This window comes from Platalea leucorodia, assembly GCF_965183815.1.
Source record: "Platalea leucorodia genome assembly, chromosome: 3".
In the NCBI taxonomy this organism is placed as follows: Eukaryota; Metazoa; Chordata; class Aves; order Pelecaniformes; family Threskiornithidae; genus Platalea; species Platalea leucorodia.
This window is the reverse complement of record NC_138825.1, coordinates 76,565,979-76,579,972: the sequence shown is the minus strand read 5'-3', so window position 1 is coordinate 76,579,972 and position 13,994 is coordinate 76,565,979. Positions and strand designations below refer to the sequence as shown.

The 13,994-nt window shown below is 39.8% G+C and overlaps 1 protein-coding gene across 2 annotated transcripts in view; it reads right to left on the bottom strand.

The window, feature by feature from the left end:
• CDK19 (cyclin dependent kinase 19) overlaps positions 1-13,994 on the bottom strand; it is a 134,445-nt gene that overhangs the window by 58,591 nt on the left and 61,860 nt on the right. For both annotated transcript variants that reach the window (XM_082306396.1, XM_082306395.1), the window contains one exon: positions 10,886-11,026. In XM_082306396.1, the coding sequence (XP_082162522.1) occupies positions 10,886-10,981 (96 nt within the window). In that variant the 5' untranslated portion in view covers positions 10,982-11,026. The remainder of the gene's footprint in view (positions 1-10,885; positions 11,027-13,994) is intronic.

The window sequence follows — 13,994 nt, the reverse complement described above, 5'->3', positions numbered from 1 at the left end:
GGGTACTTTCTCCAACAGAAAAAAAGTGGTAAGTCTTTTACAAAAGAAAAACTTTTAAAGGCTTCTTCTAAACTTTGCATTTTTCATTTAGAACACAAACCCCAGTTTGCTCACTCCAAATGGTCAGCTGCACCAGGAAGCTAAATACATCATGTATTTACTAGAAACCTTCATACAGCAGATGGTATCTGAATTGGGGCTATTAGAAAAGACGACATTTTCCTTCTGTTTTTTCTGTATCAGGAAAAAAAACAAATACATTCTAGAATTACTTTAATACTTTTATTTCCTTCTTGCCCTTTTTCCACCTCAGGAAAAGAGATACGAAGCTCACAGGAACCATATGTCATCTGTTGACTTTAGCAGCAAAACGCAGCCAAAAGAACATTAAATCAGTCCCTTTGTTTCTTCTGACTCATCTCAATTTATATCCAGTCAGGGTTTTATGGGCATAAGCTTGTTTCAGAACCTGAGGTAAAACATTTTTCTTCAACTGTAATTATTTTTATTAGTAGAAATTAATCTACAAACATCACCTTAATACACTTGCCACAAACCAAAAGGTATGCATTAGTCAGTCTCGGAAAAATTGCTGTTTCCATGTACTCAACAGAGGTAATACTCTGTGCATGTCTTCATACACCTTTCTAAATCACGTGAAGATTGATTTTTACAACTGAAGGAGAAAAGCAAAGTTCTGAGTAATGAGAAATGCACCGGTTTTTAGTAGGTGCCCCTCAATATATGCCTAATATTTAAACAGAAAAAGAAAAAAAGGGAAAAGCATATGCTGATAAAACTCAGTTTCCTGTTCAGCATGTAAAATTTCTGGTTCATTTATCTATCTAGAAGCATGTATCCATAGAGATACACATATAGCACCCACATACTGTTGTTCCTCGGCAGTAAATAAAAAAGTGCATCCTCTCTCTAACAAGACATAAAAGAGGAAAAATTCAACTCATTTTCAAAATAAATTCAAATCACTTTAGAAAGTCATCATGGAGTCTAATCTCTCGAAATACGTAGGTTTAGCTTGCATTTCCTTTCTTTTGGGAAATCTGCAAGCTGCATATGATCATCAGTAAGGTTCTTTGACACTGCAGAAAGTCCCCTTCACCCCAAAGAGATCATGCAGATGGAATAATAAAGGATTACGAGGCCCCCGAACCCATACACAGCTAGGGAAGAACGTGAGTTAGGAGTGCGTGTCCATACACATTCATGCACTCTTCTCATGCACACGCACACACACATACACACGATGACACAATGGTGGGGATTACAATTACAATGTTTTTAAAACGTTTAAAGAAACTGGCAGACAGGTTGACTCATTATGTATTTATAGGAGGCGTGTGCGCGCCCAAATGGGTGAACAGGGCCAAGAAGCTTTTCAAGCCACTGCAAAATTACTGGCAGAAGGCAGGACTCAACAGTTCTGCATTCCTGCGCAGCAGCTGCTTGTCAAGAGAGGGATGCATGAACCTACATCTAAATTTACTTTTGATATCAACACATAAAAATCCTTTTTTAGAATTACTGGTAAAAGGGGAGTTTCCCACACTCGTCATCTTACATTTTATCTTTCAAACCCACAGTTTGCTTGCCTAGCAAAATGCAAGTGGGACATTTAATAACCACTTCAGTTCTGCTGCTTTTTAAGTAACTTTTCTAATTATTTATTGGCCTGGAAAATCTTCTTGGGAGGGCACAGGGAAAAAGAGGAGGGAGTAGTTAAATACTCTAGACTAGTAATAATAAGCACTGGGAGACTTTTCTCATTTCTCCAAGGCTTTGACAGCACAAAAGCAGAAGTACAAAGTTAGTATCCACTTAACAAAATTTTAAGAAATTTACTGGTGCCTTCCTACAACATGCAATTTATTTTAATTCTTAGACTTTGTTAATACTTCCAGCTCATTAGAAGAGGAGTATCAAACAACAACAAAAAAATAGTTAACTACCTAAACCACACATATTTTACTGCTTTCACTCAAAGATTTCATAGCACATAAAGCAGTAAGCTACAAATTATACCCATAAATAGCTAACAGATTGGGAAACAGAGGCAAAGACAGGTCAAGTGAGCTGTGTAATGCGGCAGCAAAGTTCCAGAGCATAGTCCAGGCACACGTCCATGTTAAGAGACTGCAGATTTACATACTGGCTAGAGGAAGATTATAATGAGAAAATAATGACTGTTTTTTTATTAATCCCTAAACTAAAAGTCAACCAGTCGACAAAAAAATCTGAAAACTGTTGGAACTTTATTGAATTTAATATAATTGAATTACTGAAAATTTACTAAAATGTTGGTATTCTATACAAACATCATGATGGATCATTTAAAATACTCATTCTGAATAAACTAATAATAAGTATTTTTTAAAATAATAAATTATCAAGAGTTAGAGAATGAAACAGTAATTAGTTTAATCATTTCTGAATAGGCTGTGCCTTTGAGGGAGGCAGAAGTTGACGATTCCCACAGAAAGTCATCTGTCTAGCCCCTTCAGTTTGAGCTTTCTCTTTCCCCTTTACTTCCGACAGGAGAAACCCCACAATCTCCAGACAGCTATTGTTTCCAGACAACCCTGAGAGAGAAGAACAACTACTGCATTGTCCACTACGCATAGCTCCACAGGAGATGTGGAGCTGGAGCACCAGAGAAGGCAGCTTGCCCCGAGTGCAACCATGGCCAGCCAGGGCCAGCACCCGTCACCACACAGAAGTCTTATGGCTCTGGTAAACATTTACCCTTGGAAAGATACTGGGTTTACTATTAGTGCAGTGGCTGGATATTCAGGGGACCTGTTAAGAAGCCTGATTCTGGGAGCTCACATCTGATCATCCTAAAGACTGTCTATAGACATTTGCTACATAAGCAGACATGCGGAGTCAAAACTGTATCAGACCTCAGCGGTCGGCTATGTCCTTCCACCAAAAATGCCCAGATTAGCACTCCATAAATTCTGCAGGTGACAGAAGTGCACGGACACTGCATAATCCACTCCAGGAAGAACCACAAACTGATTAGCTTACGCACGCAATGAAAATAGCTTCTGCTAATACAGATGACACAGTGAAGCAAACTACAGAATGCATACATGATCTTCTCCTGCTTTCAGAGACAAGGGTATGGTCATAAAAAAGCTGGAGATGGAAAACCAGTGGCAAAGTCTTCGCCACAGTTGGATTCCTCCTCTCTCCCCGCCTTAGCGAAATTAGAGTGAGAAGGCTGATTTGGAGAAAAAGGGGTACACTGAAAAAAACCACACATGGACATGGAAGCATCATGAGCTTAGCCCACTTGGCAGCTGAAGTGTCAAGGAAAGGCCAGCTCAAGTAAGATTTGGGCCTGACTGGAATGATGGGGTGGGACATCACAAAAACCCTGAGAAAAGCAAATCTTGGCTACCAGTGAGGAAAAGTGATGCATGGTGTTGCAGGGCATGTATATTGAGATGGCTGAAAGACAGAGCCGCAGGAAGACTTTTCTTGGCTCTTCTTGCTCTCTCCATTAGCTGTGTTTTCGGGGGGGGGGGGGGGGGGGGAATCCATATTTGCTTCAGCTTCCCACTGAGATTCCTTTTACTTGTTTTTTCTTCCCCATCTTCTACTTCTATCCAGTATCTCTTAGTAATATAAGCCACAAACTCAATTACTGTCCCCACTCTGTTGATGTACCTATCAGCTTCAAAACTCTAAAATGGTTGCTGTCTTTTCTAAGTGACAAAAACAATCCTTAAATTTTCACTACAACCACCTTTTTTCACTGAATACCACCATAAGAGTTGTCCTGCAGTGTATATAAGGACCCTACCTCCAGAATTTGCTTCAGGATTTAGTCACTTGGGTGCAGAAATCTGCCACATTACCACCGGTTCTCTTCCACAGCAGAAGTAGGAAAAGTACCCTTTCCTTGCAACCACTGTTCATATTTGCTTTAAATGCCAAAGATGGTGTATTTATACTGACATCGTAGACTGTAAAGCAGAGGACCTGAGAAACAGGCTCACTCTGCTTTCTGCCACTGGCAAAAATATTATTTCAAACAACTGTAATTAGATTCTATAAAAAACGCAACTCAAAACACCAAATCTTGGTGGAATCTTAAATTAATTCCTCAATATGGTTTATATCTATAATTTCTTATATTGAGAAATTTCAGGTGCTCATTTTGTTCTTACTGGCCAAAAGCTAGGCACCAACATATTTACAGGTAGCAAAATGGTTAAGGAGGAAGAGGTAGATTACAGATCATATACTTAACACTGCCAGCAGAATAGGACAGTGTCACTGAAAATGGAAGTCTGCCCTTCCCTTATGTCCCATCCTTGTGCACTTGGCTCCCACACATATATCCATCTTGCCTATAGATCTACCCTACATAAGTATTTGTGTAACTGCATCCTGAACCAGATCAGGGAATGAAGTCGCATACAGATCAACCTCTTCTTTGTGAGTCTCATTTTAACTCACATTAGTTTTCCAGCCTCCAGCTTGGAGGAGGAGAAGGAGCACAGTGGAGCAGAGGAGTAGAGGCAGCATGGCCTCCTTCTGCATCAACAGTAAGTTATACATCCAAACCTGCCCGGGGAACCACCTCATCTAGAAGCTACCCTCTGTCTCATTTATGCTTTAGACACCTAAATCTTTTTCTAAACAGAATAATATAAATCAATTATTAGAATGAAAAGGATTTTGTTTGAAATCTCTGCAATGTTAAGACTCACAGACATCTTTTGTTCCATCAGAACATGTTAACTCTGCCTTCTATATATAAATCAAAATTGAGAGTCCAAAGGTGTGTCTAACATTGAATCTTTTCACCTGTATTACTGTTGTTTCATCTACAAGACTTTCACTGTAAACTAATCTCTTTAATTTGTAAAACAACATACACAGTAAATTTAGACATTCTAAAGCTGTAGAGCGGCAATACCAGAGAAACGGGGAAATTCGTAGTCAACAAGTATTTAAAATTATAATAAAAACACTTTAGGAACTTGGCTCATTTTACAAAGTTAGTTTATACAACTATTGCAATGAGCAAGTTTACAATTTCAGAATGCTGAAAGCAACCATTTAACACAATCGGGGGGGGGGGGGGGTAATCTTCATTTCTCTGGTGAGTTTGATTTCCAACATTCATTTTTCAACCAGGAGTTTTAATAACGTTGAACAGAATACTAAAGAAATGCTCAAGGATGTAAGTGGAATCTTAAATTAATTCCTCAATATGGTTTCTGTGCACTTAAAACATCTCATAGATAATACCTCCCTCCAGGAAAATACATCCTATTACAAATAGAAATTGCTTTTATCAAGTTCTAAAGGAAATGGTCTCTGCCTGCTTTTGTCCTTAAGCAACTAACATCAACTACAGAAGGGTTATTAGCACAAGAAAAAGCGCCAAAATCCATTTTGTTGCTAACATGAACACACGCTGTGAACGATGTATGGAAGATCTCCATTTTCAGATGTCTTTGCAAAGCAAGGCCTTTGCTGAACATTCCTGTAGAATCTAAATAATTCACGTTTGGAGGAAGAGGGGACAAAGACAGAATCATAGAATCATTAAGGTGGGAAAAGACCTCTGAGATCATTGAGTCCAACCTGTTAACCTAATTGCCCAGTAAACCTCTAAACCATGTCCCTAAGAACCACATCTACACGCTTTTTGAATACTTCAAGGGACTATGATTGTACCACTTCCCTGGGCAGCCTGTTCCAATGACTAACCACTCTCTCGGTGAAGAAATTTTTCCTAATATGCAAACTAAATCTCCCCTGGCACTACTTGAGGCCGTTTCCTCTCGTCCTATCGCTTGTTACTTGGGAGAAGAGACTGACCCCCACCTCACTACAACCTCCTTTCAAGTAGCTGTAGAGGGCAATAAGGTCTCCCCTCAGCCTCCTCTTCTCCAGGCTAAACAAGCTCCCTCAGCCACTCCTCCTAAGACTTGTTCTCCAGACCCTTCACCAGCTTTGCTGCCCTTCTTTGGACACTCTCCAGCACCTCAATGTCCTTCTTGTAGTGAGGGGCCCAAAACTGAACACAGTACTCGAGGTGCACCCTCACCAGTGCCGAGTACAGGGGCACCGTCACCTCCCTGGTCCTGCTGGCCACGCTATTCCTGATACAAGCCAGGGTGCCACTGGCTGCCTTGGCCACCTGAGCACACTGCTGGCTCATGTTCAGGTGGCTGTCAACCAACACCCCCAGATCCTTTTCCGCCAGGCAGCTCTCCAGCCACTCCTCCCCCAGCCTGTAGCGTTGCATGGGGTTGTTGTGACCAAAGCGCGGGACCCAGCACTCAGCCTTGTTGAATCTCATACAGTTGGCCCCGGCCCATCGATCCAGCCTGTCCAGGTCCCTCTGTAGGGCCTTCCTGTCCTCCAGCAGATTGACACTCCCGCCGAACTTGGTGTCATCTGCAAACTTACTGAGGGTGCACTCAATCCCCTCATCCAGATCATCAGTGAAGATGTTGAACAGGACTGGCACCAACACTGAGCCCTGGGAACACCACTCGTGACCAGCCGCCAACTGGATTTGACCCCATTCACCACCACTCTCTGAGCTTGGCCATTCAGCCAGTTTTTAACCCAGCGCAGAGTGCACTTATCCAAGCCGCGAGCAGTCAAGTTTCTCCAGGAGAATGCTGTGGGAGACAGTGTCAAAGGCCTTACTAAAGTCCAGGTAGACAACATCCACAGCCTTCCCCTCATCCACTAAGCAGGTCACTTTGTCATAGAAGGAGACCAGGTTGGTCAAGCAGGATCTTCCCTTCATGAACCCATGCTGGCTGGGCCTGGTGGGTTCATGAAGGGAAGATCCTGCTTGACCAACCTGACCAGATATTGTAATACCCTCAAATACTGTATTCCACATGCTGCATCTTCTAACTTGCTACTGACTCAAGGTACAGAGCACAATTTTAGGTCTCCTTCAAGTGGACAGCCAACAGTGTATACAGAGCACTTTAAAAAACAAAAGCTTAGTACCAAAAGGTTCTTTCTCTAATATTTATCTATAATAACCTCTTGTTTATAATGAAATGGCCAGCAGCTAGCAGAGCCAGCAAAGCCTCCCTCCTCTCACATGTGGCTTTCAGGAGTGCTGCTATGTTGAGAAAGCAAAATTATCATTGGCCAACAACATGCAATTCAACAACAAAATGCCATTCCAAATGGCTTGACAGAAGAACAAATGTACAGATTTCTATAGACTTATGTCAACTGCAAGCTGTATAAACTGACTCAATGCTATTCAAAGAAATCAAAACTCTAATGCTCTTGTCCCATAGTCTGTACTGGTTTGAATCTTGCAGCAAAGAAAGTTACTGCTGAGTATTTTTTAAATGACTGAAATTCACAGCTTAGCCAAAAAATGTACCTAAAAAGCCACTTAGCACCTTTAAGCTACTTTCAGGACAAGAAAACCAGAAACAAAATAACCCCAATATGACAATAAATTAAAATATACACTACAGTACATTATTTTTGTATTTCTAGAAGTACAAGCATGAGTGTATTTGGTGTTATAATTTGCCTCAGTTTAGGCATTTTCCTAAATTGGGACATGTGTTGCAAGAGTTTAAGCTGACATAAGTATTGGATCAGAAGAGATTAAAGGTAAACATAGGTTATACTGAACCACAATTGAATTTCATTTTTTAAAAACACTTGAACTTTCATCGAAGAATTAAAAAGGTGCATTTTAACAATAATCTGATCTAATGGCAGATGATGCCAGAACGCCCCATTCAGCTTTCTGCCCCATCTCCAGCCTCACGCTACTTCTGTGCCAGCTCCCGCACGCACGTAAGCTCCCAGTGAGATCCCCCAGGGAGCTCATCGTGCAGAAAACAAGCTCTCCAGGAGAAGACTGAATACTGTCTGCAGGTTTAACTGCCTGAATAAGCTCACCATGTGTCAGGTGAGTGTCACCTGCCAGGCCACTAAAATGGGTGGCAATGCCTAGTGGTAGTGAAGAGGGGAACAAGGCTGTCTCCTTGTGGTAGAAACTACCTATTAGCTCAGCCCAAGGACAGGACATGTATTGCAAGTCTGAAAGTTCACATTGTTCACCAGTTGTATTACTCTGTCATGCTTTTGCTGGCTACTGCTGATCTTAAAAATAACTTAGGAGTAACAATTTAAAGGTATCTAAAAATATGGATCTACTGAGAACCAGGGTTTTTTTAAAAAGCACATTTGGTATTCTAGCTTCTTCAAAAACTCCTTGATTTAATACAGTACCAAATTGAGATTTAAACAATGTTCTTCAAATACCTCCAAGCAAGTACTCTTGCAAATACTTAACCTCCCATGTTTCTGGTTTTTTCATTGCAACATTTGTGAAATAAATTCTAAGGGTCATTTCATGGCTCAGGAGAATTTGGCTAATATTATGATAAATATTCTTGGAGAATCTAATTTTTTTAAAAAATAAAGCAATGAAATAAGCATGACTTTTATGGATGTCACCATCTTTGGTCTACATCCAAATGCATGCTAAAAATAGTAAGAACAGAGTTATATTAAACTAGGAAAGTACAAGGTGTCTTGATGCAAAATATTGGTTTACATAAAACAGAAAAATATTTTTCCAGCAGATGTAAATTAAAACAGCTAAGAGAAAAACACCAGACAGACTGCTCCCCATCTTAAGAAGACACTGAAGAGTTGGTATTTACGTATTATGCAAGAAACTGATCCCAGTGAAATTAGATCCTGAGGTACTGTTCTTAGAAGAAAAAAAAAAAAAAAAAAAAAAAAATCAATCACAGGTATGAGCATATGAATAAAAATTAGAGATATATAAAATTTTTGGTTAACTGAGAATTTGAATTGGTTACTAAATGATTACATTAACTCCTAACTTCAAGAGCAGACAGGACACATCCAGAATAACATCAGTTTTTTCTTACTGTGTTCAAGATACAAAATAACTATTTGAAATACCTGAATTCTTCAGAAATCCGCGATAATTTTTTAAATAGGCAAAAGATTCTGAATACACCTTTAAATCACCAGTGTACCAAAGCAATTTTTAAATGGTTTCCTTTCTCTCACTGAGGTATCCCAGAAGCCATTAGCTTAAATTTATTCGCATACCAAGAATAGATTAAGACTTCACAAATTTCTGTTCTCCCTTCTCAATTATGCCAACATTAATCAGCACTATCATTCAAGTGCCATGAAAAATAGTTGTCTTTTTCGTAATCATCACCTCCCAAAGTTCCAAGAGAAAAGACAGAGACATTAGGCACCAGCTTTGCTGCAACACATCAACAACAGATAAGACCTGTAAAGTAGCAGCACTAGTCATGCAAAACACCTGGTGCTGCAGGCTGGAAATAGCAATACCGGCAAGAAAATTCTCTAGGGTATTTTTGATTATTATTATCCTAGATACCATCTTGTATTTCCTACCAAGATATCAAGTTCATGTGTGGCATTTGAGTGTATATATATTTAATAGTTCCATAAACACATACACTTCCCTTAAACATAGCTGAATATAGACTGTTCAGGTGTTCCTTCTCAAGCTGTATCTAATTACATCTCAGCACTCTGCCAAAGCAACAGCTGTCTCCTTAGGAAAGTAATAATTGTAGCATGAAAATCAGGGTTGTACTTGCTTCCGGCTTTTGCTCATGGCTGCTATTCCAAAGGTGGTAAAAAAAAAAAAAAAATCAAAACCAAAAAACAAACCACAAATATACTAACATCTGGAATTTAACAGAAAAACTGATAATAAATACCAAGGAATGAGGTAAAAAAATGACCCATACCAAAACCTGAAACCCCACTTCTGGCCACTGTTAGTGGGTATTATGACAAAAATTAAATAAAATTTATTTCAGAAGATGTCTGTGACTTCTATTCCAGGCCTGCCTTACTTATTCATATCTTTTAAGAAAGCATACATCCAAAAATTAATCCAAGCCCCTATTTACTATTAAAGACTCAAGAACAATCTATGTCTCACAAACTTTAATTAGCAATTATAAGTTTCTGGACACGCATCCCTATTTTGACCTATTGGAGCAACTACAAAACATAACTAAATAAAAGTAGTGGCTTTATACACAGATGACACTATATTTCTTACCATAACTACTACTGATGTTACAATAGCATAGCGATTAGAACAGATTTCGCATATTAACCATCACATTGTTTGTCTCATGCCAAAAATTCTCATTACAATGCAAGTGGCAGCAACCACTATACCCATATTAGTATTCTTTTTGCAACCCTTGGTAGCACTTCACGTAAGTATGAGGAGTGGTGGGAAACTTTAAGGGGAACAGGATAACTAAGACAAGGCAACTGGCTGCCCTTGTAATCTGCAGTCAACTTAAAGAGCCACTTCAGGTCATGAGAAATTTCAAGATGACAACTCTTTCATAGTTCTCTTCCCACGGTCAGAAAAAATACCACATGGAAAAGAAATACTCCATGAAAAAACTACTCTTTCATTAGCTTTTATGGTAACTTGCACGTAAGCCAAACAATGTACAAGGGTATCAATCACTTTCCTTAAATGCCTTTTCAAAGTTGTGCACAAACTTATAAGAATGTTCAACCTACATATATCAGCTGGCTCGTGTACTGTTTTCGGATATTGATATCTGCAATCCTTTTACCGGATCTAGCATCATTGTCTGAGCTCAGATGACTCAGATAAAAACAATGTGAAAACATAGTTTGTTTTCATGTTTAAAGTCTCCATTGGTCTCCTGCAACAATAACAGGAAAAGCTGTACGGATCGATACGCAAGATTACTAATAGGGACTTTTCTTCTCCTACCCAACAACACGCACGTGAAACTTTCTTAACCAGGTAGTAACATGCAACACTTACCAGGTCTCTGTGAAGCACCCAGTTTGCATGGAGGTAATGGATTCCATCTAGGATCTGGTAGAGTAAGGATTTAACCATAGATCTTGGCAACTGCATGGGCTTTTTATTTGCTTTTGAGGCACGGTGAAACTTGATAATATGCTAGAAATAAAACAAGTAGAAACAAGAAACATGTTAGATAAATGGAAAGGTTTTTTGTTGGTTTTTTTTTTTTTAAACTATTAACACTAAATAATGGAATGAAATACAAAATTTGTTGAACTTTCAGTTAAAAGTAACAGTGATGTGCTCACAATTTTCTTAAATTGTTTTTATTCTCTGAGTTGCTTTAAAAAACAGCTGTCAAGATTTTGTTAATAGCTGAAGACTGGCTACTTACCTCCAGTGAAGTGTCTTAAACATTCTCCTCCCTCCCTCCTCCCCATTTGGGATCCTCTTATCCTCAGCTGCTAGAGCAGAACCTTCTAAACCAGCAGTATCTACCAGGAAGAGGACCACACTCTATGCTTTCACACCTTCCCTCCTCCTCTCCAAAAACACCCAGGACAGAGTGCTTGCAACTACTTTACTGCTCCCCCCTAAATCAGAATCCCAGGTAGAAAGAGATTAAATAAATATTCAAATAAATGGGGGGGGGGGGGGGGGGGGAGGAACAACAACTCCAAAAACCCCACACCACACCATTAGGGTGCAAACACCTAAAAATGGTTATATTCTCACTGCCAAGTGTTGGCTGCACACTCGATTGAGGATGACAAGCTAGTGGTTTTTGGATTACAGAAGTCAGTCTGCCCACTAGAGGACAAATACCACTTGAAAACATGGAATGCAGAAAGGGACCCCAGCATTAGTCAGTTGAAGGAATGAAAAAACGATCATGAAAAGATTGCTGAGAGATCATGAAATATTCATAAACTAATTACTATTTATTGTAAGATCAATGTGGAGACGATAGGTTAGGTTTGGTTTTGCTACCCCATACGAGAAATAAAGCGGGCTGAGGCCCTTCTACCTTTTCAATCCTCAGACAAGTTGGGGCTATGCAAGGCACAAACCCAATCTTAACATATTGCCATTCAGCAAGCAAATAAATCCATTCATTCAGATTTTAAAAAAATCTCCTTTCTGAAGGCGATTCAAAGAAGCATCTCCAATAACAAAATAGTTTTCAATTATGTGCTTTTTGAAAGACAGAAATAATAAAGGCAGTTTGCATTTTTACTGAAAGCAATTCAAAATGCTAATCTGTAGAGTGACAAGACTACTAATTACCCAATTCTTTAAATAGGATTTGTCTGGTTCAAGATCATCCCTCTCCCCAGGTTACAGAGGTAGCCAATGGCTGTGCTTTCATTAGACCTCTGCTCCCTCCACCACCACCCCCCGCCAAGTTTGTCACTACTGTTCCCAATGAAAATGGTAACGGCTTAATATTTCCTCATGGTAAATGCTACCTTTGGCTGTCACCAGTGCTTTAGCCAAATTGTGCTTAGCAAAGGTGTAGACAATATTGTTTAAAGAAAAATAAAAAAAAGCAAAAAAAACCCAAATTAATCAGAACAAGAGCCTGCTCACTCCCTATCAACAGCAATGTTTCCACCGATCCTTCCACTACTACACATACAACAGCGATGGCTGTACATTAAAAAGCAGTATAAAAGAAATATACAGGATTATGAGTTTTTAATATACAAATGAGGATTAGTAAACAAACCAAGCTCTTAGTACCTGATTCTTTAATTGTGCTACCGCTCTGAAAACGATAATGAAAAGCCTTAAGGGATTATTTCCTTAGAAAAGTTTTTTCTTGTCATGTCACAAGAAGATTCTGTGTCAAAACTTAATTGGGAGTCCCTACCTTCCAATACTGCACAATGCTCACCAGATAATGACCTTCACATGTAATTACGATACGATTTATAAAGCAGTAACGATACCATAAACCCCCAAATTAGTATCTTTATTAACACACAGTATGAAAAAATACAGGAGCAAAGGTCACAACAGAGACCGATAAACCCAGCTCAGCCTTTTTTCAAGGTGCATGTAATCACTAAAAGGGTTTTCTATACCCATTTAAAAACTGACTAGTGTCCACACAAAACATTATTCCTTATAATAAAGGCATATAGAAAATGAAACTGAAAAAGGGACTGATGGGGCAGAATGGGACACAACTAACCACGGATGCGTTGAGGAGGAACGCTCTGCCTCTGGCCCTACCGCAGCCCCCCTGGTACCTCTGGAGGAAGGGAGCATGATGGCACCAGGCTGGTGCCCTCTGGTTCCTGCCCCTGCCCTCCCCTGTGGCTCCCCACTTCCTTCCGACATCTTAAGAAACCTGCCGAAGGTTTTATCCTGGGAGAAACTAAAGGACTGAGCAGACGCTTAAGGCAACAGAAGAATCTGTTCAGGAACAAGATACTATTTATTAATCAAGCAGCTACTAGTATGCCAGGGCCATCCACTAGATCGGCAAAGCAAAGCTTACACCAGGGTAGAGGAGGGGAAGGTTTCCTGCAGCCACTCAAAGCAGCAGTGTCCCTCTTTCTTCCTCTTGTTCCACAAGAACACCTAGGGGAACTTCAGAGGCAGATAACCTGCCCTTGCGCTGAGCTTTAGGTATGCAAGTTACCTCTAAACCAGAGCTAGCACAACTATATCGGTGCAACACTAAGCTAAGTTACCCAGCCAGACTTGCCAGCTGAGGCTCACCACCACACTTAGCAAAGCTGGCTCACACTCCAGAAGACAGCAGAGCTTGCTCTCATCTGCCTCTGAAATATCACTTACACACATCCTAAATCACCTTGCTCTGATGCTGGCTTGTCCCAGTCAGAAAGGCTAAGAAAGCACGTTCCTTTCTTGAAGGAGTTCTTCAGTTGCAGAAGTGAATTAAAACTGATAGTTTTGCTTTAAGCAAGCAATATCACCATTAGATAAAAGTCAATTTCCTACAAAAGCCAATAAAAATTATTGTTGCGAACTTATGCTACAGAAGTTTATATTCGTCAAATAGCAAACTTCACCCCATCACAGTTTAGATTACAGAACTGAACAAAAATTAAACTAAAAACATCCTGCAGGGCCAAATAGTACAGAGAACTGA